Genomic DNA, 23987 nt, shown 5'->3' with positions numbered 1-23987 from the left:
CAAATGAGACGGATAATGATTTCTATATCGTTGTGGTTCTGTTCACCGGGCTAGGAATTTGTGTTGCAGATGTTTCGTCCCCTGTCTAGGTGACATCCTCGGTGCTTGGGAGCCTCCTGTGAAGCGCTTCTGTGATCTTTCCTCCGGCATTTGTAGTGGTTTGAATCTCTCGCTTCCGGTTGTCAGTTCCAGCTGTCCACTGCAGTGGCCGATATATTGGATCCAGATCGATGTGCTTATTGATTGAATCTGTGGATGAGTGCCATGCCTCTAGGAATTCCCTGGCTGTTCTCTGTTTGGCTTGTCCTATAATAGTAGTATTGTCCAGCAACGGACAGCTGGAACTGACAACCGGAAGCTTTTCTTCTGTTTTCCATCATAATTCAAACTTTTCCTTTTCATGTTCATGCTGCTTCATTTGCATTTGAATTTTAGCCATTTCCAAAGATTCCAATGGCATTTCTGGCATTTGGAAATGTCGAACTATTGCTGCAATTACCTTCCCTTTTTACACAGACAATGGCAACCCCATTTCCAACTTGTCTGCCAATTCAAGAAGCTTTGCCTTGCTCACTTTCTGTAAAACTCCCAAAGTGAGATTTTCCACCCCCAGAAAACTCGCAGTGACTGAAAGAGCAATTAATACACAATGCACACCCTTTTGAATCCAATCAAATGCAACATCCGAAATTTAAAAAAAATCTCACCACTTATTGCCTTTGAGTCCAATAATCCTCAACCCAACCTGGAATTAGAGATTTTGATCCTAGACAAGTGTGTTTTGCTTAAAGTTGAGTAGTTTGACCAATTGAATTGCATCTGGTTTGTTGCAACACCTTACACTTAGCCTAGACTCTAACATTTTCTTATTTTAAAGCTATCTTCTTAATATGTTTTGAGGGGATTTGGTCTGGCCCGTAACACATTTAAAAAGCACAGGGTTGTTACCTAATGAAGTACTCACCTCTGAAAGAACGTCCTTATAATAGAGACCCTATTTAGGACGGTAACAGAGAAAAATCGGAAACTTAACATTCTCTGATATTGCTAATAACCCATGACATATGAACATAGAAAGCTGTAGCTGTGGAGAATTTAATTTATTCTGAACTGAACTGCTACAAACCACAAAGTGATTTGTAATACATAGGAGTTACATATAATAATACTGGTTTTCAGCAACTGCTAAAGAAAGATATACCGTATATACTCGTGTCAGAGTCAGATTTTTTAGACTATATTTAAAGGTTAAATTTATGGGGGCGACTATTATGTGGATACTACTTTTGAGTGACTGAAATTCATGCCTGTCAAAATTCACTGTATCATTAGAAGCCCAGTTGATCTCTAAACAAATTTTTAAAAAGACACAATGAATTATAGTAATTACTGGATAAAGAGAATAGAAAATAAAATGATTAGTAAGTATTCCATTTTTTATAATTGAAAAACCTTACCTTGGAGCAGCAGTGACATCATCAGTGCAGCCGAGGGCTGGACTGGAATCCCAGACCAAAGCAGGATAGCCGGCAGAACAAAGCAGGACGACCAGCAGACTGGAGTCCCAGAGTGGAGTGGAACAGCCATACAAAAAGTGAATACTAATTATAGTGCTCGATCAATAATGAACTGAAGAAATCTGAAGCTTTATGTCAGTGTGAATTATGTGAAGAACTAGGGTCGACTTTTACATGATATATATGGAAAAATTACAGATTTTTGGCCAAAAATAAGGGGTTGACTTTTACATGAGATTGACTTTTACTCGAGTATATACAGTACATTTTACAAAGTGCTTGCTTTAGAGCTATTTATCAGCTTTAATATCCTGAGCATTATCTTCATGCATATCAGTGCATTGTTCTCACAGTACATCTACTAAACATTACTGAATATGCTACCAGAAACACTGTGAGCATGGCAGTCATTATGACTGAAGTCCAAGTGTGCCATTGGGAGTTCCCAGTTTGCTTCGTTGCAGTCCTCTGTGCTGTTTGTGGCACCTGAGCATGGTTGTACGAACTTCAAAAATCTCATGAATTGCTTTACGGAAACAATGAAAATTGTAGTCTATCAAACCTATTGTGTAAAAAACAGAAAAAAATATATAATCTTGGTATATACCAAAAGACAAAACAAAACAAATTGCACCTAAAATGATATAAAATGTGAATGTGTAACGGTTTATGGTTTTAAATGAGAAGCTGAAGTCTTCTATTCAGCATCAACAATCCTGCCAAGTCTGCTTCTTAAATGTATGGACATTTAACTTGTACTGAGAAAGCAGAACTAGAAAGCAGAAGTACAGAACAACTGTAAATTATGCCTCAAAAGAGCTCAGTTCCTAGATATTGGTGAAAAAGAAACGCTGATTTTGTTGAAGTTTGTCATCTTTCAATCGTCTGCACAAACCATAAGAATACCAATTGAAAGGGAACAACAACTTTATAATTATAAGAAAAGTATGCTACCTGGTTTACAAATGGCTTGGAAAAGTCATCGGCATGAAGAATATTTCAGCTAAATGATGACTGACATCTGTTAAGTTTTGTTTAAATTTAAACCAGACAGGTTGACTCTGTTCAAGGCTTTACCCTGTCTGCAGAGAACAGGGCCTGGTGTAAATATATATATAGCTTTGAGTATGCACAAGTGTGCCACACTGTCAACTTGACTGACAATCTTAAATTGATTATCAGCCTGAGAGTGTGCTGAGAATTACACTGACAACCAATAAATTTCACAACTCCAGAAATTAAGTACCTAAAAAGTGTTTTTTAAAATCTGAAACTGCGATCTTTATTGGTCATCCCTCGGTGCCTGCAAAGATGTTGGTGGGCTTTTGCTAATTCCTTTTTTTAAAAAAAATTTACCTTGATGTTATAATTGATTATGTCAGTTCTTAGATGAATTGTTGTTTTACCATCACAGAACACTCTAAAATGGGAAAAATGAACAAAAACAGAATATGGCTTAAAGATTGTTTTTGGAATGGCAGCCTTAAAGAGATCACTGATTTAGAAAAATAAAAAGATGTCAATTTTGAGGACATTCATATTTGTTTGATATTGTAGTTTTCACAACAATGTATGAACTAGATATATTTATGACTGTGAGCAATTTTATTCTGTAATATAAACAAAGATTACCTTTCCGCTCAAAACTTTCTTCCCTAAGAAAGCAAACTAGGCCAAGGAATTTTGTCACCTCTTTTAGATACAAAACTGTTGTGTTGTTCAGTTTTATGATTGCTACGGATTCTTTATCATATGTACTTCCTCCACCAAATTCTCGAAGCCTGAAAACATAAAGCACACTTGATTAACAAATGAGCGGCATTTCAATCTAAGTACAGAAATAATGTTTCTCTTCTTCCCTTATCAATCAGTAGGATTGATTGATTCAGCTACCTCCATAAATTCGCTTGGTTGAAGAGAGGGGTTGAGAATCCCAAATCTGGAAGGGTGTCCCCACTGTCAGCATTGCAGTGAAGCAGTTAGGGAAGAGTGTTGAGTGGCAGCATCGCATTGAAGCAGTGTGGATAGTGTCCCATGGTCAGCATTCAGTGAAGTAGTCGAGGGAGAGTGTCAAAAAGTGACAGGCTGAGAAGAAGCAGCTGATTGGGTGAGTAAGATCAGGTGAGTATACTATTTTCATAACTAAGAGTTTGTAAGGTTTTTATTTTGGGTTTATACTTTGTAAGGGCAATAGTGCAGAGATTCAGAGAAGAAAGACCCTAGAGAAATTAATATTATTTGATTTTAAGAGCAATCTAAGGGTTTAAATTTAAGATGTAAGTCATGGAAGGAGAGGTCAATGTGGAAAATCGGGCAGTTTCCGGTTCCTGACACCAGAACACATGCAGGAAATATGCTGTAGCTCCTGGATATGAGGTTTTTTTCTGGAGCAACACTGAAGATACTGTGTGGAGGCTTCTGGGAGTACTGTGAATAGAGAGTTTGTCAATCTACAGGCTAAGACTCCAACAGATAGGGAGGGAATGGATGACCACCCAGCAGGGAGGGAATGGTTGACCACCTGGCAGAGTAAGAGGACGAGGCAGGCAGTGCAGGAATTTCAGTGGCTATGCCCCTGTAAAACAGATATATTGCTTTGGATACTATCGGGGAAATGCCCTCTCAGAAAAAGGTACCAATAGCCAAATTCATTGAACCATGGTTGACTCTGCTGCACAGGAGATGAAGAATTAGTCTGGGTAGATTACAATAATAGGGGATTGAACCATAAGCAGAATGGATAGCCATTTCTTGGCAGAAAACAAAACTCCAGGTTGGTATATTGCCTCCTGGGTGTTTGATTCAAGGATGTCTTGGAACAGCATTCTGAAGTGGGAGTGTAAATAGCCAGTGGTCACGGAACACGTCGGTACCAACAACATACACAAAAAAAGGGATGAGGTCCTAAATACAGAATATAGTGAGTGAGGAAGCAAGGGTAGTGATTTTAGGATTAATATCAATTTCACGTGCTAGTCAGAGTAGAAATAACAGGATATATCAAATGAATACATGACTGGAGAGATGGTGCAAGAGGGAGGGTTTCAGATTTTTAAGACATAGATACCAGTTATAGGGGAGGGCGAACCAATAAAAACTGGACAGTTTGCACCTGGCCAGAACCGGATCTGATGTCCTAGGTATTTGCCAGTGCAGTTGGGGAGGATTTAAACTAAAATGGCAGGAGGTTCGAACCTATACAGGGAAACAGAAGAGAGGGGAAAACAAGGGCAAAGTCAAGAGATAGAATAGGAAATAAGAAAAGTGATAGGCAGAGAATCCAACAGCAAGAATCAAAACAGGGCCACAGTGCCAAGTAAAGTGAATAGGACTAAGAATATTAAAGGGTAAGCCTTACTGTCTTGTGTTTTAATGCATGGAGCATTTGCAATATAGTGGATGAATTAGTCACACAAATATATTATAAACTGGTATGATATAGTTGGGATTACATAGATGTGGCTGCAGTGTTACCAGGGATATTCGGTTTTTACGAAGGCAAGTCGAAAAGAAAAAGGAAGTAGGGTAGCAGATAAAGAGGAAAGCATTGCTATAGTGAGGAAGGATATTAGCTTTGGGAAGGGGAATTTATTTGGTTGGAACTCAGAAACACCAAGGGGCAGAAAATAGTAGTGAGGAACAAACACAGAGTGCTAGAGAAACACAGCAGGTCAAGTAGCATCTGCAGAGAAAAAACAAAGTTAAAGTTTCAAATCCACATTTATTTTAAACAATAGGAGGTTGGCAGACAGAAGGGAAGAGGAGGAATAAATAGGTCATTTTCCAAGTGGTAGGTAGTGACTAGTGGACTAGTAGACATTAGAAATACCACACCTGGACTACTACCTTCAGTTTTGGTCCCGTTAGTTAAGGGGGGAAATAGTTACATTGGATGCTGTTCAGAGGAGATCTATGATATTGATTCCAGAGGTGAGGGCTTTGTCTTATGATTAAAGCTTATATTTCCTGAATGTTTAAAAGAATGAGAGGAGATTTAATTGATGCATGCAAGGTATTTAATGGGACTGACAAAGTAGACATCTAGATGATGTTTTCTCTTGCGGGACAATCTAGAGTGAGAGGTCAAAGTTTTAGGATTAGGGTACAGAATTAAAGCAAAAATGAGGAAAAGTGACTTTTCAAAAGGTTATGAATCTGTGGAATTCACTAGCCCAGAGTACAGTGGATGCTGGGACATTAAATTTAAAGAGGAGACAGATGGATTTTTAATTTGTAATGGGTTGAAGGGTTATGGGGAGCAGGCAGGAAAGTGGAGCTGATGCAGAGATGAAATCAGCCATGATTGTATTGAATGGCAGAGCAAGCAACACTGATTTTGCCATCCTGAGCAAGACAACTGGCAGGAGGTGGCCAGCTTAAAGAACTAGGCAGTAGTTACACCTTCTAGACTAGCAAGCATAAGACGTCCACCATCTGTACAGAGTCGGCATAAGAAAAGAACTGGTCAGAGATCATAACAAATTCCCATAGAGTGCCTTATGACCCTATGGCTCACCCTGGCCCAGAAGGAATATATCACAGTTGCCAATGCCTATACCCTGATCTGAGACACAACAGATGAGACAAAAGAGACCTTCTACACCAGCCTAGCTTTGTTCTGCATCACCAAGGAGCCAAATTGGTCTCCTCAGCAAATTCAATGACACAGAGTTGGGAGGAATGCAAACCTGTTTAAAAGGTGTGTTAGGTGTGTCGAAAAAATAAACACCAGTGGAGTCCTCCTCCTGACAGATTACATAGACATAATCAGAACAAATAATCTTCTCCACCAGAGAAACAAGCACATACCTTATAGCAACTTCCCTGTTCCAAGCACTGGCAACTAATAGACTATATATTGTTTGAACTAGGGACCACAAGGATGCTTTCATTACCCGCACCAATGGGCCACATTGTCTGCATGCCCAACACAAGGTTCTTCAAAAAAGTGCTTGACCCTGAGCTTCACAATGATTACAATCAAGAGGAGAGCAGAGAATAGAATTCCTCAAAGATCAGCAAGGCAGCCTGAGTGTAGAACCACAGGAGATGGGGTAACTACTAAATAAGTATTTTGCATCAGTGTTTACTATGGAGAAGGACATGGAAGGTATAGAATGTGGGGAAATAGATGATGACATCTTCAAAAATGTCAGTATTACAGAGGTGGTGGTGCTGGATGTCCTAAAACACATAAAAGTGGATAAATCCCCAGGACTTAATCTCTGTGGGAAGCTAGGGAAGTGATTGCTGGGATCCTTCCTCAGGGACAGGATGTACATGTATTTGGAAAGGCAGAGACTGATTAGGGATGGTCAACATGGCTTTGTGCTTGGGAAATTATATCTCACAAACTTGATTGAGTTTTTTGAAGAAATAACGAAGATGATTGATGAGGGCAGAGCGGTGAACGTGATCTATATGGACTTCAGTAAGGCATTCAACAAGCTTCCTCGAGGTAGACTGGTTAGCAAGGTTATTTCTCATGGAATACAGGGAGAACTAGCTATTTGGATACAGAACTGGCTCGATGGTAGAAGACAGAGGGTGGTGGTGGAGGGTTAACTTTCAGACTGGAGGCCTGTGATCAGTGTTGTGCCACAAGATTCGGTGCTGGATCCACTGCTTTTCATCATTTATACAAATGACTTGGATGTGAACATAGGAGGCATAGTTGGTAAGTTTGCAGATGCTACCAAAATTGGGAGGTGTAGTCAACACTGAAGAAGGTTACCTCAGAGTACAACAGGACCTTGATCAGATGGGCCAATGGGCTGAGGAGTGGCAGAATAAGTTTAATTTAGCTAAATGTGAGGTGCTGCATTTTGGAAAGGCAAATCTGGCAGGACTTAATCGTAAGGTCCTGGGGAGTGTTGTTGAACAATGAGACCTTGGAATGCATGTTCATAATTCCTTGAAAGTTGAATCACAGGTAGACAGGATAGTGAAGAAAACATTTGGTATGCTTGCCTGTATTGGTCAGTGTATTGAGTATAGGAGTTGGGAGGTCATGTTGCAAGTGTACAGGACATTGGTTAGGCCACTATTGGAAAACTATGTTCAGTTATGGTCTCCTGTCTCTCGGAACGATGTTGTGAAACTCGATAGGGTTCAAAAAGGATGTTGCCAGAATTGAAGAGTTTGAGCTGTAGGGACAATCTGAATAGACTGGAGCTTTTTTCACCTGGAGTGTCGGAGGCTGAGGGGTGATCTTCTAGAAGTTTATAAAATCATGAAGAGCATGGATAGGGTAAATAGGCAAGGTATTTTCCCAGGGGTGAGAGAGTCCAAAACTAAACCACATAGGTTTATGGTGAGGGGGAAATATTTAAAAGAGATCTAAGGGGCAACTTTTCATGCAGAGGGTGGTGCATGTACAGAATGAGCTGCCAGAGGAAGTGGTGGAGTCTGGTACAATTAAACATTTAATAGGCATCTGGATGAGTATATGAATAGGAAGGGTTTAGAGGGATATGGAACAAATAGTGGCAAATGGCACTAGATTAATTTCAAGTCTCTGATGGGCATGGACGAGTTGACCCAAGGATTTGTTTCCATGCTGTGCATCTCTGTGACTGCATGTAGAAGAAGCAATTGGTAGCTCGGGCATGGAGTTTGTGGCAGGGTTTATAAGAATGGATCTTGACTTTGAAATGTTTATGTGGAGATCTACACTAATGTCCAAAATGTTAAACAGAGTTCTTAGCCACACTGCTACCCTATTACTAGGATAGGCTTTGTGATTGTAAAAAAGGAAGCACTTTTGTTAATAATAGATTTTTAAATGGATCCTCCTTTGCAGATAACAGCACGTACAGAATTCAAATCAGTTGACTGGCTAACCCATTATGCTACACGAAATTAATGATACTGTTTTGCATTCTGAGGACATGTCTGTGTTTTGATCCTTTGAAGTGAGCTTAATATCCTATCATCAATGCAATGCCAAGGCAATATAGTGTCATTCTGTTTAACTGTAATATCTCTGGTGACTAATTGTGATTGCATTTTTCATCTTGTGTCACTGACATTCTGTAATTGATGATCAAGACTGAATTAAAGACATTAAGGTTTAAGGCAAGGCTATTGTTCTCTTTTCTTTATTTCATATATAGCACTTGTTGAAACTAATTACTGTTTTTCTTTATTTTTCATATTTTTGGTTTAGGAATGTGAAGTGAAGTTGAGAAACAAACTAGGAATTTAGAACAGCAGCTTTTTTTTTAAAAAAAGAACAAACAACTGATGTTTGCATTTGGGAATTGGTTTGGAAAGGTAATTGCAGGTTAATTATTCTTCTAAGAACACTGCAGATGGTTTCGCACCGGATATGTTATGTTCAAGGAAGGCTGAATGTTGCATTGGTCAATCAAGGAATGCTAGTGGTGGCCAGTCAACAATAGTTAATGTTTTAAAAGAAAGAGAAAATTATGGATTGAATTGGTTTTGACAGGAGTTTTGTGCAGAAATATTTGTGCTTGGAAATTGCTGGACTTGGAAGCTTTATTTAAGCTTTACTCTCTCATTTTATATTCAGTTAATGAACTAGAATAGAATCTGAGAAAAGAATCCCTGTTTATATTTAACAAAAAAAAATCTTCAGAGTCTACTGTTTGCATTGAACAGTGACTTTGGAGTTTATGCAAGATACTATCCCACGTCCTATAATGTATTGTTCAAGAATTCCATAAAGACCTGGTACTCATCATTGAAATGGTTCTTGACTGGCAAATTACAACTCTTATTTTCTTTCTAATTTATCCCTTAATTGTGTCTGTCTGTGAGGAGGAGATTGGGTTCAAATCATAAACTTAATTACATAACCTTGTTTAGCTTTGCCAAAGTTATGAATAATAAGTTGTTACTTTCTAATTAAGTTATGAACTTGGTGTTTGATGTCTGTTATTCAGGAAATCTGGATAGGAACAATTATGCAATTTTGAGGGTCATTAAAATGTTCTAATTACACTCAGTTGCAAATTCACTGTTTGCGAGTCTGATTTGGTCTGGCATGCTATCTCTGTATCACAATGTGCTGAATCCCAGAACTGTGGATTACAAGTCCACAGAGTCAATGTTGTACAGCATGGAAACAGATCCTTCAGTCTAATTCATCCATGTCAACCAGATATCCTAAATTAATCTAGTCCCATTTGCCAGCATTTGGTCTATCGCTCTAAACTCCTCCTATTCATGTAGCCATCCAGATGCCTTTTAAATGTTCTAATTGTACCATTTTCTCTGGCAGCTCATTCCATATGTGCACCACACTCCACATGAAAAAGTTGCCCTTAGGTTCCTTTTAAATCTTTACCCTCTGATCATAAACCTTTGCCCTCTAGTTTTGGACTCCCCTATCCTAGGAAAAAGAACTTGGCTGTTCATCCTATCTATGTTACTCATTGAGTCATAGACATGTACAGCACAGAAACAGACCATTCAGTCCAACTCGACCATGCCGACCAGATATCCTAAATTAATCTGGTCCCCTTTGCCAGTACTTAGCCCATATCCCTCTAAACCCTTCCTATTCATATATCCATCCAGATGCCTTTTAAACGTTGTAATTATACCAGCCTCCACCACTTTCTCTGGCAGCTCATTCCATACATGCACCACTCTCTGCGTAAAAAAGGTTGCCCCTTAGGTCCCTTTTGAATCTTTCCCCTCTCACCCTAAACCTATGCCCTCTAGTTCTGGACTTCTCCACCAGGGAGAAAACATTGTCTAGGGTGTAGGTTTGCTCGCTGAGCTGTAGGTTTGATATCCAGACGTTTCATTACCTGGCTAGGTAACATCATCAGTGGCGACCTCCAAGTGAAGCGAAGCTGTTGTCTCCTGCTTTCTATTTATATGTTTGTCCTGGATGGGGTTCCTGGGGTTTGTGGTGATGTCATTTCCTGTTCATTTTCTGAGGGGTTGATAGATGGTATCTAGATCTATGTGTTTGTTTATGGCATTGTGGTTGAAGTGCCAGGCTACTAGGAATTCTCTGGCATGTCTTTGCTTAGCCTGCCTCAGGATAGATGTGTTGTCCCAGTCGAAATGGTGTTTTTTTTTCTTCCGTGTGTCGGGCTACGAGGGAGAGAGGGTCGTGTCTTTTTGAGGCTAGCTGGTGTTCGTGTATCCTGGTGGCTAACTTTCTTCCTGTTTGTCCTACATTGTGTTTGTAGCAGTCCTTGCATGGAATTTTGTAGACCCAGTACAACCCATGGACAAAACCAATGTCATCTACAAAATTCCATGCAAGGACTGCCACAAACACTATGTAGAACAAACAGGAAGATAAATTAGCCACCAGGATACACGAACACTAGCTAGCCACAAAAAAACACGACTCTCTCTCCCTCTTTCTCCTTTGGATACAAAAGTAAGACCTCATCAAAACGTTCTGTCTGATGCCCAGGATTGGTCATATATACCTTGATATAAGGATGTAAAATCTAACTCATTTGTAGAGGCCAGCAAATCCGTTTTCAGAAGTTACTCATGACCTTGAACTCAAGTAAAGTATCTGGCATAAAAATTTTAAAAACGTCGAAAATTTTAGTGTTTTTGAAATGAAGTTTAAATGCTTAAGTTATTTAGCACCTAACATTGTTAACAATGTAACTTTTCAAACATTAGAATGGACAAAATGTAGTGCAGAGAAGGTTTGTAAAAGACATTCTGGTGGTAAGAATCTTCATGCATTTTCTGGAAAAATGCACTGAATGTTTTGAAGTTTTTTTTAATAACTACTTAGTAGATAACACAATTTACCACTGAACTTTCAAAATGATAAATACCATTGAAATTACTTGATATTTTCACCAAACATGAATTCCATTCTAACTGTATAAATACTTCCTTCTATGAAGTTAAAAAAATGCTTTTTATGTTACCAGTATATTAAGCAAGACTATTTTACTAAAGCTGTTGTGTTTAATTTTGCACAAAGAAAAAAATAAAGTCATATATCCAAAAACTAAAATGTGATTAGTCGGATTAAGTGGGTGAAACTGAAGTGTGCAATTAGAAGATGAAAAATAATGGAAAACCTATGCAATGAAATCTGGATGTCTACAATAGAATGCAACATCATTGACAAGTTGAATTCCTTCTGTAAGTATAAAATGGAGATCTTCGTTTTCTACATCCAAAAACGTCTGACAGTAGTGGCCAACATCAAATTAGTTTTGATGAGCTTAAATGCAGAGTGATTCTGGAAATTTCTCTTAGCATACAACAAGAAAAACATTTCTACAGCAGCGCTTCCCAAACCTTCTCCCCTTTACAAAACTGTTTTGATATTTGAAAATTGCTATGACCCTCAGAGTGAGGGTAAAGGGTGGGGCAAGCAGCGTGTCATAATGGAGGGTAGGGGGAGTTGGAGTAGAATTTTGCAGGGTAAATCACCTACTTTTCATTGGTGTTTTCAGAAAAAGAATCAGGCTTCGATCAGTCAGTAAAGCCATGGTCATTATTTTAAAGACGTGATGATTTAAAGGGACACACAACTGTGAACTCTTGAGCTGAACTCTAAACAGCCTTTGCTGCATCCGTCCCTGTGATCCCAAAACTTCAGCTGGAGACCAACAGTGTTGGAAACCCCATTCTAGAGCCTGAAAGATAACATTTTGCTTTTCATTTTACTGCCCAAGCATCACTGTGCAAAATGGCCAAGTTGTACATTACTGGCATCCAGGCATTTCACATTTTGGCTTGTAGTCAAAATGAAAAAGAAACTCAAATTTCTTTAATACTATAAGTTTAAAAAATTATGGAACAATCATCCAGAATCTGATGAAAGAATGTGAAAATAAGATCTTATAGAAATAAACTCATTTTTAAATAGAGTTAAGCAAAACAAAATTCTAAGCTGAGTTCTAGTGAAATAGCATCTACACAAAATATCAAACCTGTTTCTTTCTCAACAGATGCTGCACGATCAGCTGTGTTCTAGCATTTATTTGTTTTTGTTTCATATTTCAAACAACTGTAGAGTTTTTTTAATTAATTGAAATTGAAATTAATTAATTGAAATTAATTGATTATTGTTATGAAACTGTACAAATGTAGAGTTAATTTCTCAGCAATGTTTAATCATGTAAATGAAAATTGATCAACTGAATCAGTACATTAGGACATGGTAAATCAACTTTAGAGTGTACAGATATGAACTTGATAGAAGAAAATTATAGCAATTGGAGTCAAGGTTTGTGCTGATACACAGTTATCTTAATGCACAAGAGGACAGAATGGTAGGATATGTGCTGATGCTAATTGCATACCTAAATTCAACTGTGTTGACTGAAAGAAATAATTTCTGAAAAATAAATTAAAAATTTTAGAACTCAAAAATGATAAACCTCTTCCAACACACCTCTTTATGGATTGTTAAGACAGTGGTTGTTAAGAGTGTCTGCATAAGGTTACACGATTAACCAGCAACTTAAAAGGGCAGTTGAAAATAAATAATTTAAATATTAAGGAATAATCTACATTACTGGTAGTAACAGGAAAATCATGGTAAGAAGTTACATCTTTTTTCTTTGCTTTTTTTTTGTAACAAGTTTAGTCAGGTACTAACCCGTATATGCAGGATATGTCAAATACAACATCTATCATGTCACAGCAGAGTTCATAAGTCTGCATATCTACTGGTATACTGTCTGTTGCAATGTAGATTTTGCTGACTACATCAAAGAGGAAGGCTTTTTCAATTCCTGAATTCTGTAATAAACAAAACACTGTCAAATGTAAAAATGGCAAAGACAATTGGTGTGGTGTTCATAGTGAAGGGTAAATTAAATGTATTAATGCAATTCCAGGCATTTGTTTTTTTTTAAATGAACAATTGGTGCATCTAAAAGCACACAACAGGAGTACAAAATTAACAAAGAAACTGAGGTGTTTCCTTTTTTTTAAAATTGCAGTGCTATGTTTTGATTTTCATTCTTGATGTCAAAAACATAGCATTATATTGTTGGAGTTGAGGTAGATTTCTTTGTATTGTTTTGCTTTATAGTTTTGCAATAAAACTTATGAAATGAACATTATGATATACAATTAACATTCTTATGTATGGATCAACATTACTGGTGCATCCTTTACATGCAACTCCACATTGATGCTGACTAAACTGTTACTTCCAGCATTTTCTGTTTTAATTTAACAGTTGCATGATTTTCTTTACTTATCAATTTCAACTAAAAATATGTCAGTCGTGTATTTTGTCAATCAACTGCAACAACTGCCTAACATTGCCAGTTGGGAAAATGCTAGAATTATATGGAGTATTGGACCACAGGAAAATAATGATAGGATTGGGCTGAATCAGTATCAATTTATGAAAAGGAAATTATGTTTTACAAACCTGTTAGTGTCTTTTAAGGATGTAACTAACAGATTAGATGAGGGAAACCAATGGATGTGGTGCCTTTAGATTTTCAGAAGGCCTCTAACAGGGTCCCACAAAGGAAGTTAGTAAACAAAATGACAGCACATGGAATTGGGTACTGGCATTTGAGAATTGGTTGAAAGACAGGAAACAGAGACTAGGAATAAACCAGTCATTCTAAGGTTGACAGGTTGTGACAATTGGGTACCCCAAGAATCAGTGCATAGACTCCAACTAGGTACACAATCTAAATCAATGATATGAATTTTTCCAAGTTTGCCGATCACTTATGGAATGGATGCTCTTGAAAAGTGGATAAGGTCTGTTTAACTTTCATCATCTCAAGGTTTTTTTAAAAATCCCAGAGAACAGGATGATGCTGTGATAAAGAGTTTAAACAAAAATCCTTTGCTGGGCTGATGTGATTGACAGATTTAGGTTAGAGAGAGTCACTCCCATTTGGTCACTGAGTTTCAACAGAGTTATTTGTTGTTATTTTCCCCAGGGCTATTATTAAGAATGTTGTAAAGTCTCTCAGCAAATGGTTCTGAGATTGCAGTTTGATGAACAGTTTAAAGAGACCAATAAAGGATTAGCCAGCTTTAATTTAGGGGTGTGAATAGAAGTTTGTTTGTTTTTATACAGGAATGGCCACTTGAGGAGACTTAAAATCTTTCAATTGATTTTTGGATGGTAATTTTTCTCTTATCAACTTTGAGGAGCGACAGCTGTGTTTAAATATTTAGTTTTCTTCATTTCCACATGACTCCTGAGGTTTACCTACAAAAGGATACTGGAAGGTCACAACGTGTATGTGATAATGGCATTGGAATACAAGGGGTCATGCGTAGTGGCTTGATGGAACCAAGGTTTCATGGGGTATGTGATGCCAAATTGATTTTTGGCATCACCTGGCACAAGGGTCATTTGATCATAAGTCATGTATATGGGGGAGGCATAAGTTGGCAAGGAGGTAGCATGGGAGATGTGCAAAGATCTGTTGGGATAGAGGGCCCAATAGCTTCTAAAAGAACTGAGTGAAGTCCTGGTAAGCCATCACTTACCTTTCTCACAGATTCCCTTGGTGTATGCCAGTAGCTCTGGCCAGTGAGAAACTGCTTCCAGGGTTGACAAGCCTGACTCACTTTCCCAATGCCATATTTTGAGCAAAAGGGATATATTAACTGGGGTTGGTCTGCCACGTCAGGAAATTAATCAACTTGACCTACCCACCTCAGTCACAAAAATCTGAGATGTTTGCATCCTTCCACAAATTTGTGCTGATATTGGTACTGTAAAACAACATAGGTTTATTGGGGGTCTTAGCAAAATAAACTGAGTGTATTACCAGATATAATTTGTTCTGTCCTGAATTCTTGCTATTTTTTTTCCATAACAAATGAGCCTTGGATCTCCAACATTTTCTGTAGTTGTTATTCGCAACAACATAAATTCTAAGAGCCAAGTATTCTATATAAGACAACAGGCCTATGTTAAAAATAATATAACACAGCATTGAATGCACCACACACAAAAAAAGGAATTATCCAGCATACTTCTGCTCAAGAAAAATGACAAAGAGCATTTATAGTGAGACAGAATATACTTGAGCTGCAGCACATAATTTATTCAATATTTCTGATGAACACATTAGATAATTATGTAAAATAATGGCCATAAAAGGTACTCATAAGGTTTCAGAAGCAGTACAGATGTGTTTCCATCTCCATACTGTCCATCAGCAATACTCAACTGCTTTTCAATTAATGTGATCAGGTTAATGTATGCTTGTAGAATTGATCTGACTGCATTCCTTATGAGTAGACCAAATTTTTTTCAGAAACTTACCAGCAGCAATACTTATGAAACAGAACTTACTGAAATGAAGATGTTTAGAAGATTCTCTAAAGTTGGAAGCTGGGGAATCAGTTTCTGCACCACTTTGCTAAATGCTTCAAATATTGAATGGTCATAAATACTTGTCAAATAGAAACTGCAGAAGAAAATAATGCAAAACTTTTAAAAACTATTTTGAATAAATATTGGTCAACTCTTAGTATATCCAAATTATGACCAGCTGAGTTTTTTTTACATTATTTCATGTAAAGTGACTAGTGCTGACAGGAACACAACCCTTGATTCCTGTACTGATTAAGCATTTTTCTATCTCATCTTAAATATGCACTTTCCATTACTTTGTTGATGATCAAAAGGAGACCAGTGAAGCGTAATCAGCTTAACTGGATTTGACTTGGTTTTTGTGAACAGGACATTGTTGCGCAATTTCATAAATTGTCAGCTAGATGCCATGGCTGTATGTGTTCTGCAACAGTTTGGCTACAAACATGGCTAGCTTTGTAGTACACATCTGCAGCATTGAGGCTGGGATGTTTTCAGGGCCCGTAAACTTTACAATATTCAATGCCTTCAATCATTCCTTAACGTCATATAGGGGAATTTACTTGGCTGAAGACAGGGAATATGTTATGCAGCTGGGGACCTCAGAAGGAAGCCAAGACCCAACTGGACTCACTATATAAACGCAATGGCTGCATGAACAGGTCAGAGGCTAGGAATACTACGGCGAATAATTCACCTTCTGATTCCTGAAAGCCTGTCCACTATCTTCAAGGCATAAGTCAGGAGTGTGATGGAATACTCCCCACTTGCCTGGTTGATTGCAGCACCAACAACACTCAAGAAGCTTGACACCATCCAGGTCAAAGCAGCCTGTTTGACTGGCACTGCATCCACTCCCTCCACTACCTATAGGTCAGTAACAGCAGTGTCTACTATCTTCAAGGTACACTGCAGAAAATCACCAAAGATCCTCAAGACAGCACCTTCCAAACCCATGACCACTTCCATCTAGAAGGACAAGGGCAGCAGATATATGGGAACACCACCACTTTCAGGTTCATCTCCAAGCCGCTCATCATTCTGATTTGGAAATATATTGGTGTTCCTTTACTGTCACTGAGTCAAAATCCTGGAATTCCCTCCCTAACGGCATTGTGGGTTCACCCACAGCAACTGGACTGCAGTGGTTCAAGAAGGCAGCTCACCACTACCTTCTCAAGGGCAACTAGGGACAGGCAATGAATGCTGGCCTACATCCCACAAAATGAATTTCAAAAAAGACATATCATCCACTTGGCATTCTGACTGTTTATTACAAATGCTTCAACCTTCTCTTGTACACTGTTGTGGTATGTTTCCTTTCATTAAGAATGAGTATATATGTAGAGTCCCCTCCCTCCTCCTGTTGGTTGTCAACTACCATTCACAGCTGAATATGACAGAACTCAGAGCTTTGATCGGATCGGTCAGTTGTGAGATTGCTTATCTTTATCACATGCTTATATTGTTTGGCACGCAATTAGTTTTGGGTTGCAGCTTCACCAGGTTGACACCTCATTTTTAGGTATGAGCCAAGGTTGTTCCCTTGCCTTGATGGTTATCATAGAATGGGAGATATGCTGGGCTACGAGATTCATCCTCAGTGTCCTAACTTTCATGTCCAGGAACTGATTGCATTCATTATAGCTCACCTCCTTCATCGGGTAATACTTGTTACTGATTTTGGAATGAGTAATTCTCTTTTTGTGATATATAGCAAATACACTCCATTGAAATACGCAAGCATGCACTAAATAAACATCCCAATATATTTTTTTTTGTCAATGGGAAGTTGAGATTACGTACAAGGTTGTCAAGATGTTCAGGGATTAAAATACTGAGCAGAACAGTAAATGAAAAAAAAAGGTTGCATTTATAGCACATCACTTTACAGCCAATTAAATATTTTGAAGTGTAGCAACTGTTATAATGCAGCATCAATTTATGCAACAAGCTCCCACAAAAATCAATGTGAAAATTACAATTATTGGCCTCATACCAGATTAATTTTCATTTTTTGTGTCAGTTACAAATGCATTGTAGTATACAATCAGTAAACAAAGCCAGAAAATATACTGTGATCTGATTCTCACCTGAGGTGAATTTTTTCCAAGCCAGCATCTGCAAGGTCATCATTTGCTCGTTGGTGAACATCTCTTTGTGTTTCTATCTTGTGATCATCAGATAAACCATCTACTTTATGGATGAAAACTTCAAAATTGATTTCCTTATTTACTTTGAATGCCCTGGAAACTGTGAGATGCAGTCTGGCCAAAGCCTCCACGTAATCATCCTAGGTTTCATTAGACAAAAGAAACTCACCACATGTACTTTGGGCTAAACATGGATTAAGCCTCATGTATTTTTTCTTCTATTTAGACCCCTTTTCCTACTCTCATGTTTTATTTAAATATCCAGAAATCCTCTTCATTCATTCATTCACTCACTCACTCACTCACTCACTGTATTTCGGTTTCCTCTCTTAACCACCAGCAGTAAATCACTTGTTTTCCAATTGATTAATTTACATGCAAATGCAGACCATCAAAGTTGAGGGAAAAGGCAAGGACTTCTGTGATTTTAAATGACGGACATAATTAGCTAATTGGCAAAATGTGGTGGTGGGGGATAGTGAACTGACAATTGGAACAACACAATTTTTGATCTCTGAAAGATTGCTAATGTCTGCGACACATAGTCAATTGTTCCTCTAACAAGGTAGGCTCAATCGTCAGTGCAAATGTTGAACAAAAATGTGCAAACATTTTAGCTATTCAACAGGACAGTTTACCTGATTTTTTTTCTAACATTGGAGTTTTATCTTTTCCTTCCTCCTTTGTCCATTAATTTTCTGCATGCTCTTCCCCCTATTCTCATTCAGTATTTGCTTAGGTTTCACAGCCACTGGCTTCACAGGTACTGCTCTTTTTCCAGTGACTTATCCAAGTTGCCCTTAATTAATGGGATTATCCAGAAATCTAGAAAGTTAGTATTGGCATGTTTTAATGATGGCTTAGGGGCAACCAGCTCACCTGTTCTTAATCCTATTTGAGCCAAATGTATTAATGAATTTGAAATGGCATTTTGCCAATTCGACTCCTCTACAGTTTTATTGAAATATTATAATATATCTTTAAAATGCATTATTTAAAAAATGGAAATTGATAACCAATAAAATTTAAATCATAAAAAGTAACAGGGACAAATAAAGAATGGCAATAAACACTGGCCAGTGATGCTCACATCAGTGACAGAATAAGTAAAGCATGCTGATATATTGACAAGATTGGCTAACAAAATCTTCTCTGATAGCTAAGAACAACTGACCTATTCAGAACAGGAATGTCTTCAGCTTGATTCACAACTGATGTGTAACTTCATAAACATCAATGAACACAGGGGGAAGAAAAAAATCAGCACTGCAAGTACAGTACAGGTAATTGCACTTATCTGATTACTTCAGCAGGTGAAAGTATAGAGACACAAAAAGAGTTATCATGTATTTTGGTAATTTGCTGTTAGCATTTTTATTTGGACAGACCAGAAGCATGGGCCCAGAGAATACTGAGATGTGGGCAGTGTGGCATTGTGAGCAGGAGTGCTGGGCCAATGTACACTGAATCAAAGGTAAGCTTGCGATTTTAAAACAAATTTGTATCTTAGATTTAAGCACTGAGATGGGTGGGAAGTTGCAATGGAGGTTGTTTCAAAAGAATTCTATTGCTGCTGCAATAGGTTTTTTTAAAAAAATTTTATTGGGCAGAAAGCACTTTCTTGTAGATAAGGGAAGATTTTATGCAATATGAAATTAGAAAATATCTAGTTAGAATTAGAACATGGGACTAAACAAATCAGCAAGATAGACATTTAAAGGAACAAAATAATAAATGGTCATGACACACACAACTTTTAGTACAAAGATTTCAATTGTAGTAAGTTGACCTCCCAGTGGCATTGGTTGTGGTAAGTCACAAAGGAAGTTTTAGTTGAGATTTTTACTAATTATTTAAATCTAAGTAAATTACAGATTTCCTTAAGATCCATTCTAAGGATGCTCCCCTGTCCTTTTGACACCATCCATACCACCAACCTTTTACATTTGCCCAGACATTTGTAACAGTTACACCATGATCTCTACATAATATCGGTTTTCCTGATGAACAGCTCTCCAAATATATTCCTGCCCACTCCAACACTTCTTGGTTAATTTTTTCTACTTTGCATTACTGCAGGATTTGCCCGCTTACAGCATCTATACTTTATTTTCCAGGCCAGCAGTTTTTGTTCATGAAAAGCAACATTTCAATTTACTTTCTGAAATCTAGTACACAGATAAGGAGACAAAATTTGCACACACACTACTCCAGATGCAGTCTAACCAAGCTCTATACAATTGAAGCAATACTTTACTTCTTATGCACCCAAATGTTGTTGAAATAAAGTCTAACATTCCACTCACCATCCTAATAGCATACTCCACCTACTTGATAACGTTTAGTGACCAATCGACAAGGACCACCTTTGCACACCTAAACTTTCCAACCTTTTACCATTTTAAAGTACTCAGTGTATCTGTTTCTCCTACCAATTTGGATAACGTCACATTTTTCTATGTTATACTCCATCTCCCATCTGGACTTGTTCACTCACCAAGTCTGTGCAAATCCTCTTGAAGCCACTTTACGTTTCCTCACAACATACAGCTCATTTAGCTTTGTACCATCTGCAAATTTGGAAATATACATTGGGTTCCAAATTCTAAATGATTGATATATATATTGTAAAAAGCTAAAGGCAAATTCTGATACAATACCCCACAAGTCATGCCAAGCCAACACAAAAATGACTTATTTATTCCTACTCTGTTTTTCATCTTAGCCAATTGTCGAACCATTCCAGTACATTACATCCTATCCCATGTGCTTTTGCAATTTTTATAACAATCCTCCAATGGGGGACTTTATCAAAAGCTAAGTATACTACATTCGTCAGCACCACTTTATCAATTTTGCTGGTAGCATCAAAAACATCAAGTTCCTCAAACATGATTTCCCATTTGCAAATTAATGCTGCTAATGCCCAATCAGATCATTATCAAGCAGGTTTTAAATATTTTCCACACTACTGATGTAACAGTAACAGATCCATTAGAGTCATAGAGATGTACAGCATGGAAACAGATCCTTCGGTCCAACTCATGCAGATATCCTAGATTAGTCTAGTTCTATTTACCAGCATTTGGCCCATATACCACTAAACCTTTCCTATTCATGTACCCATCGATACCTTTTAAATGTTGTAATTGTACCAGCCTCCGGCACTTCCCTAGGCAGTTTATTCCATGCACGCATCACCCTCTGTGTGAAAAAGTTTCCCCTTACATCCCTTTTAAAATCTTTTCCCTCTCACCTTAAATCTATGCCCTCTACTTTTGGATTCCCCTACTCTGGGAAAAAGACCTTGACTATGCAACCTATCTAAGTCCCTCATGATTTTATAAACTTTTATAAAGTCACCTCTCAGTATCTGATGCTCCAGGAAAAGTTAGCCCCAGCCTACTTAGCCTCTCTATATAGCTCAAACCATTCAACCCTGGCAACATCCTTGTAAATCTTCTCTGACAATATTCTCCTTTCAAACTTCTCAACATTTTTCCCATAATAGGGACCAGAATTGAATGCTGTATTCCAAAAGAAGCCTAACCAATGTCCTGTGCAGCCACAACATGACCTCCCAACTCCTATACTCAATGCACTTACCAATAAAGGCAAAAGTACCAAACACCTTCTTCACTACCCTGCCTACCTGTGACTCCATTTTCAAGGAACTATGAACCTGCACTCCAAGGTCTTTTTGTTTGGCTACACCACCCAATAAGTGGATAAATCCTGCTCTGATTTGCCCTATCAAAGTGCAGCACCTCGCATTTGTTTAAACTCCATCTGCCACTCCTTGGCCCATCAGATCACGATTTGTTGTTCTCTGTTTTCACTCTTGCTTCCATTTTTAAATAGTGAGGTGACATTGCTACCTTCCAATCATTTCACCAATCACCAATACAATGGCCATCTCTATAGCCACCTCCTTCAACATCCTGGGGATTGAGTACAGGAGTTGGGAGGTCATGTTGGAATATTACGTGCAGTTCTGGTCTCCTTCCTATCGGAAAGATGTTGTGAAACTTGAAAGGGTTCAGAAAAGATTTACAAGGATGTTGCCAGGGTTGGAGGATTTGAGCTATGGGGAGAGGCATAACAGGCTGGGGCTGTTTTCCCTGGAGTGTCAGAGGCTGAGGAGTAACCTTATAGAAGTTTACAAAATTATGAGTGGCATGGATAGGGTAAATAGGCAAAGTCTTTTCCCTGGGATTGGGGAGTCCAGAAGTAGGTTTAGGGTGAGAGGGGAAAGATATAAAAGAGACCTATGGGGCAACTTTTTCACACAGAGAGTGGTACGTGTATGAATGAGCTGCCAGAGGAACTGGTGGAGGCTGGTACAATTGCAACATTTAAGAGGCATTTGAATGGGCATATGAATAGGAAGAGTTTGGAGGGATATGGACCGGGTGCTGGAAGGTGGGACTAGATTGGGTTGGGATATCTAGTCGGCATGGACGGGTTGGACCGAAGGATCTGTTTCCATGCTGTACATCTCTATGACTCTAACTCCTCATTCTCCCTAGATATTTAGATCTCTAGTATCTTCCTCATTGAAAACAGACACAATGTATCTATTTCTCTGCTATTTCCTTATTCCCATTTGTAAATTCTGATTCTGCTCATAATGAATCCATATTTGTTTTAGCCAAGCATTTCTTTTCTAAGTACCTACAGAAGCATTAGAAGTCTTTTGATTTTTTCACTAGGTTGCATACGGCTAGGGTCAATCCTTCATGGAAGATATAACATACGGTAAAGAATCTTCCATGTTTTACATCTATTAAACATTCCATAGTACTCAGATGTTGGATAGCAAGAACCAGTTCATATAAAATTATCTGTAGCAACTAAATGTAAAAGTTGAAGTATGTTACCTGAGCATCAATCACAAATATCAAAGCCCCAGTCCCTCTGAAGATCATCTCATAGTCAAATGTTGGATCAAAAAAATCAATCTGCCCAGGAAAATCCCAGATCTGAAAATTAACAAAAGAGCTGTTGGCGATATCATCCCGACAAATTTTGTTGGTACTTTCTAGGAAGAGTGTTTCATTAGGTGACATTTTGTGGAAGACAACTTTCTGGATGGAAGATTTTCCACTTCTTCTCAGTCCCATTAACAGGATCCTAGGTTTGACATCTGTGCAGTAATCATCACTGAAGTGCATTACTAAAAGGAAAAATAAAAAAAAGGTTTTTAAAAAAATTAGACAATAAGTATTTTTGTGGAATGATGAGCATTTAACCATACCCTTGATTCTTCAAGGAAGAAATTACACCTGCTCTCAGTCTTTCCATGGGCTTTTGCACTAACATTTATGGTGCTTCAAAATTCACAGCAGCATTGAACCCATTTCAGAGCATGTAACTGTACAAAATTTGAAACAATAATCTAAAACAATTCTTTAACACAGAGTATAAGCCAGTAATTTAGTGTATTTCATTCAATTCCAAAAGATATTTAGAAAGCAAATTAAAAAAATAAAAGAGGACATGTTGAATTGAGGGAGATAAGAGATGTGAAGAGAAAGGAAAATATTCCATTTTATACAAATTATTTTATAGCTGTTACTAAACAATTGGTTAAAGTTAATTTTCAGTGCAAGATTATATTAATTAGATTTCCAGTAAGATTGTGGTGGAGAAGATGGTGGTGGAGCCTGGGGCTTGTCTGCTCTGTCCACTTTTCTTTACGTTTCTCTTTTTTTTCGCTCCTGTTTTATTTTGTTTGACTCTTGGTGAAGAGCTTGGACATGGCAATGACATTAGCAGCAGCGAGTGGGCCCAGCAGTGCGGACTCGGGCAGACCCAGCAGTGCGGACTCGGGCAGACCCAGCAGGGTGGACTCATGGCAGCAACTCAGAGGTGAGTTTGGGTTCCTGGCGCTTCTGCATTGACAAGGGGTTCCTAATGCCAACTGATGGCTACTGCTGCTGCAGAGTCAAGTTTGGGTTCTCGGTAGTGTCTGCTTCCACTGCAAATTCATGGTGGACACGGAGGTGAGTTTGGGCCCAGTACAAAACCCAGCAG

General features: G+C 38.2%; 1 protein-coding gene across 2 annotated transcripts; it reads right to left on the bottom strand.

Moving 5' to 3' along the window:
- Positions 1 to 1085: 1085 nt before the first annotated feature.
- LOC122548182 (ras-related GTP-binding protein D) lies at positions 1086 to 23146 on the bottom strand. Of its 2 annotated transcripts, XM_043686735.1 has the most exons (7): positions 22832 to 23146; positions 17892 to 18091; positions 15778 to 15892; positions 13090 to 13232; positions 3150 to 3298; positions 2874 to 2937; positions 1993 to 2079 (listed from the first exon to the last, which is right to left on the bottom strand). In XM_043686735.1, exons 1-6 carry the CDS (start codon positions 23123 to 23125, stop codon positions 2903 to 2905), a joined length of 936 nt encoding a protein of 311 aa, XP_043542670.1. In that variant the 5' UTR covers positions 23126 to 23146; the 3' UTR covers positions 1993 to 2079; positions 2874 to 2902. The 2 variants fall into 2 exon arrangements, with proteins under 2 accessions (XP_043542665.1, XP_043542670.1); XM_043686730.1 differs by lacking the exon at positions 2874 to 2937 and having other exon boundaries at positions 1086 to 2079.
- Positions 23147 to 23987: the final 841 nt, after the last annotated feature.

Source organism: Chiloscyllium plagiosum, chromosome 3 (assembly GCF_004010195.1).
Source record: "Chiloscyllium plagiosum isolate BGI_BamShark_2017 chromosome 3, ASM401019v2, whole genome shotgun sequence".
Lineage (NCBI taxonomy): Eukaryota > Metazoa > Chordata > Chondrichthyes > Orectolobiformes > Hemiscylliidae > Chiloscyllium > Chiloscyllium plagiosum.
The sequence above is the reverse complement of the archived record's forward strand: the minus strand, read 5'-3'. Positions and strand labels throughout refer to the sequence as shown.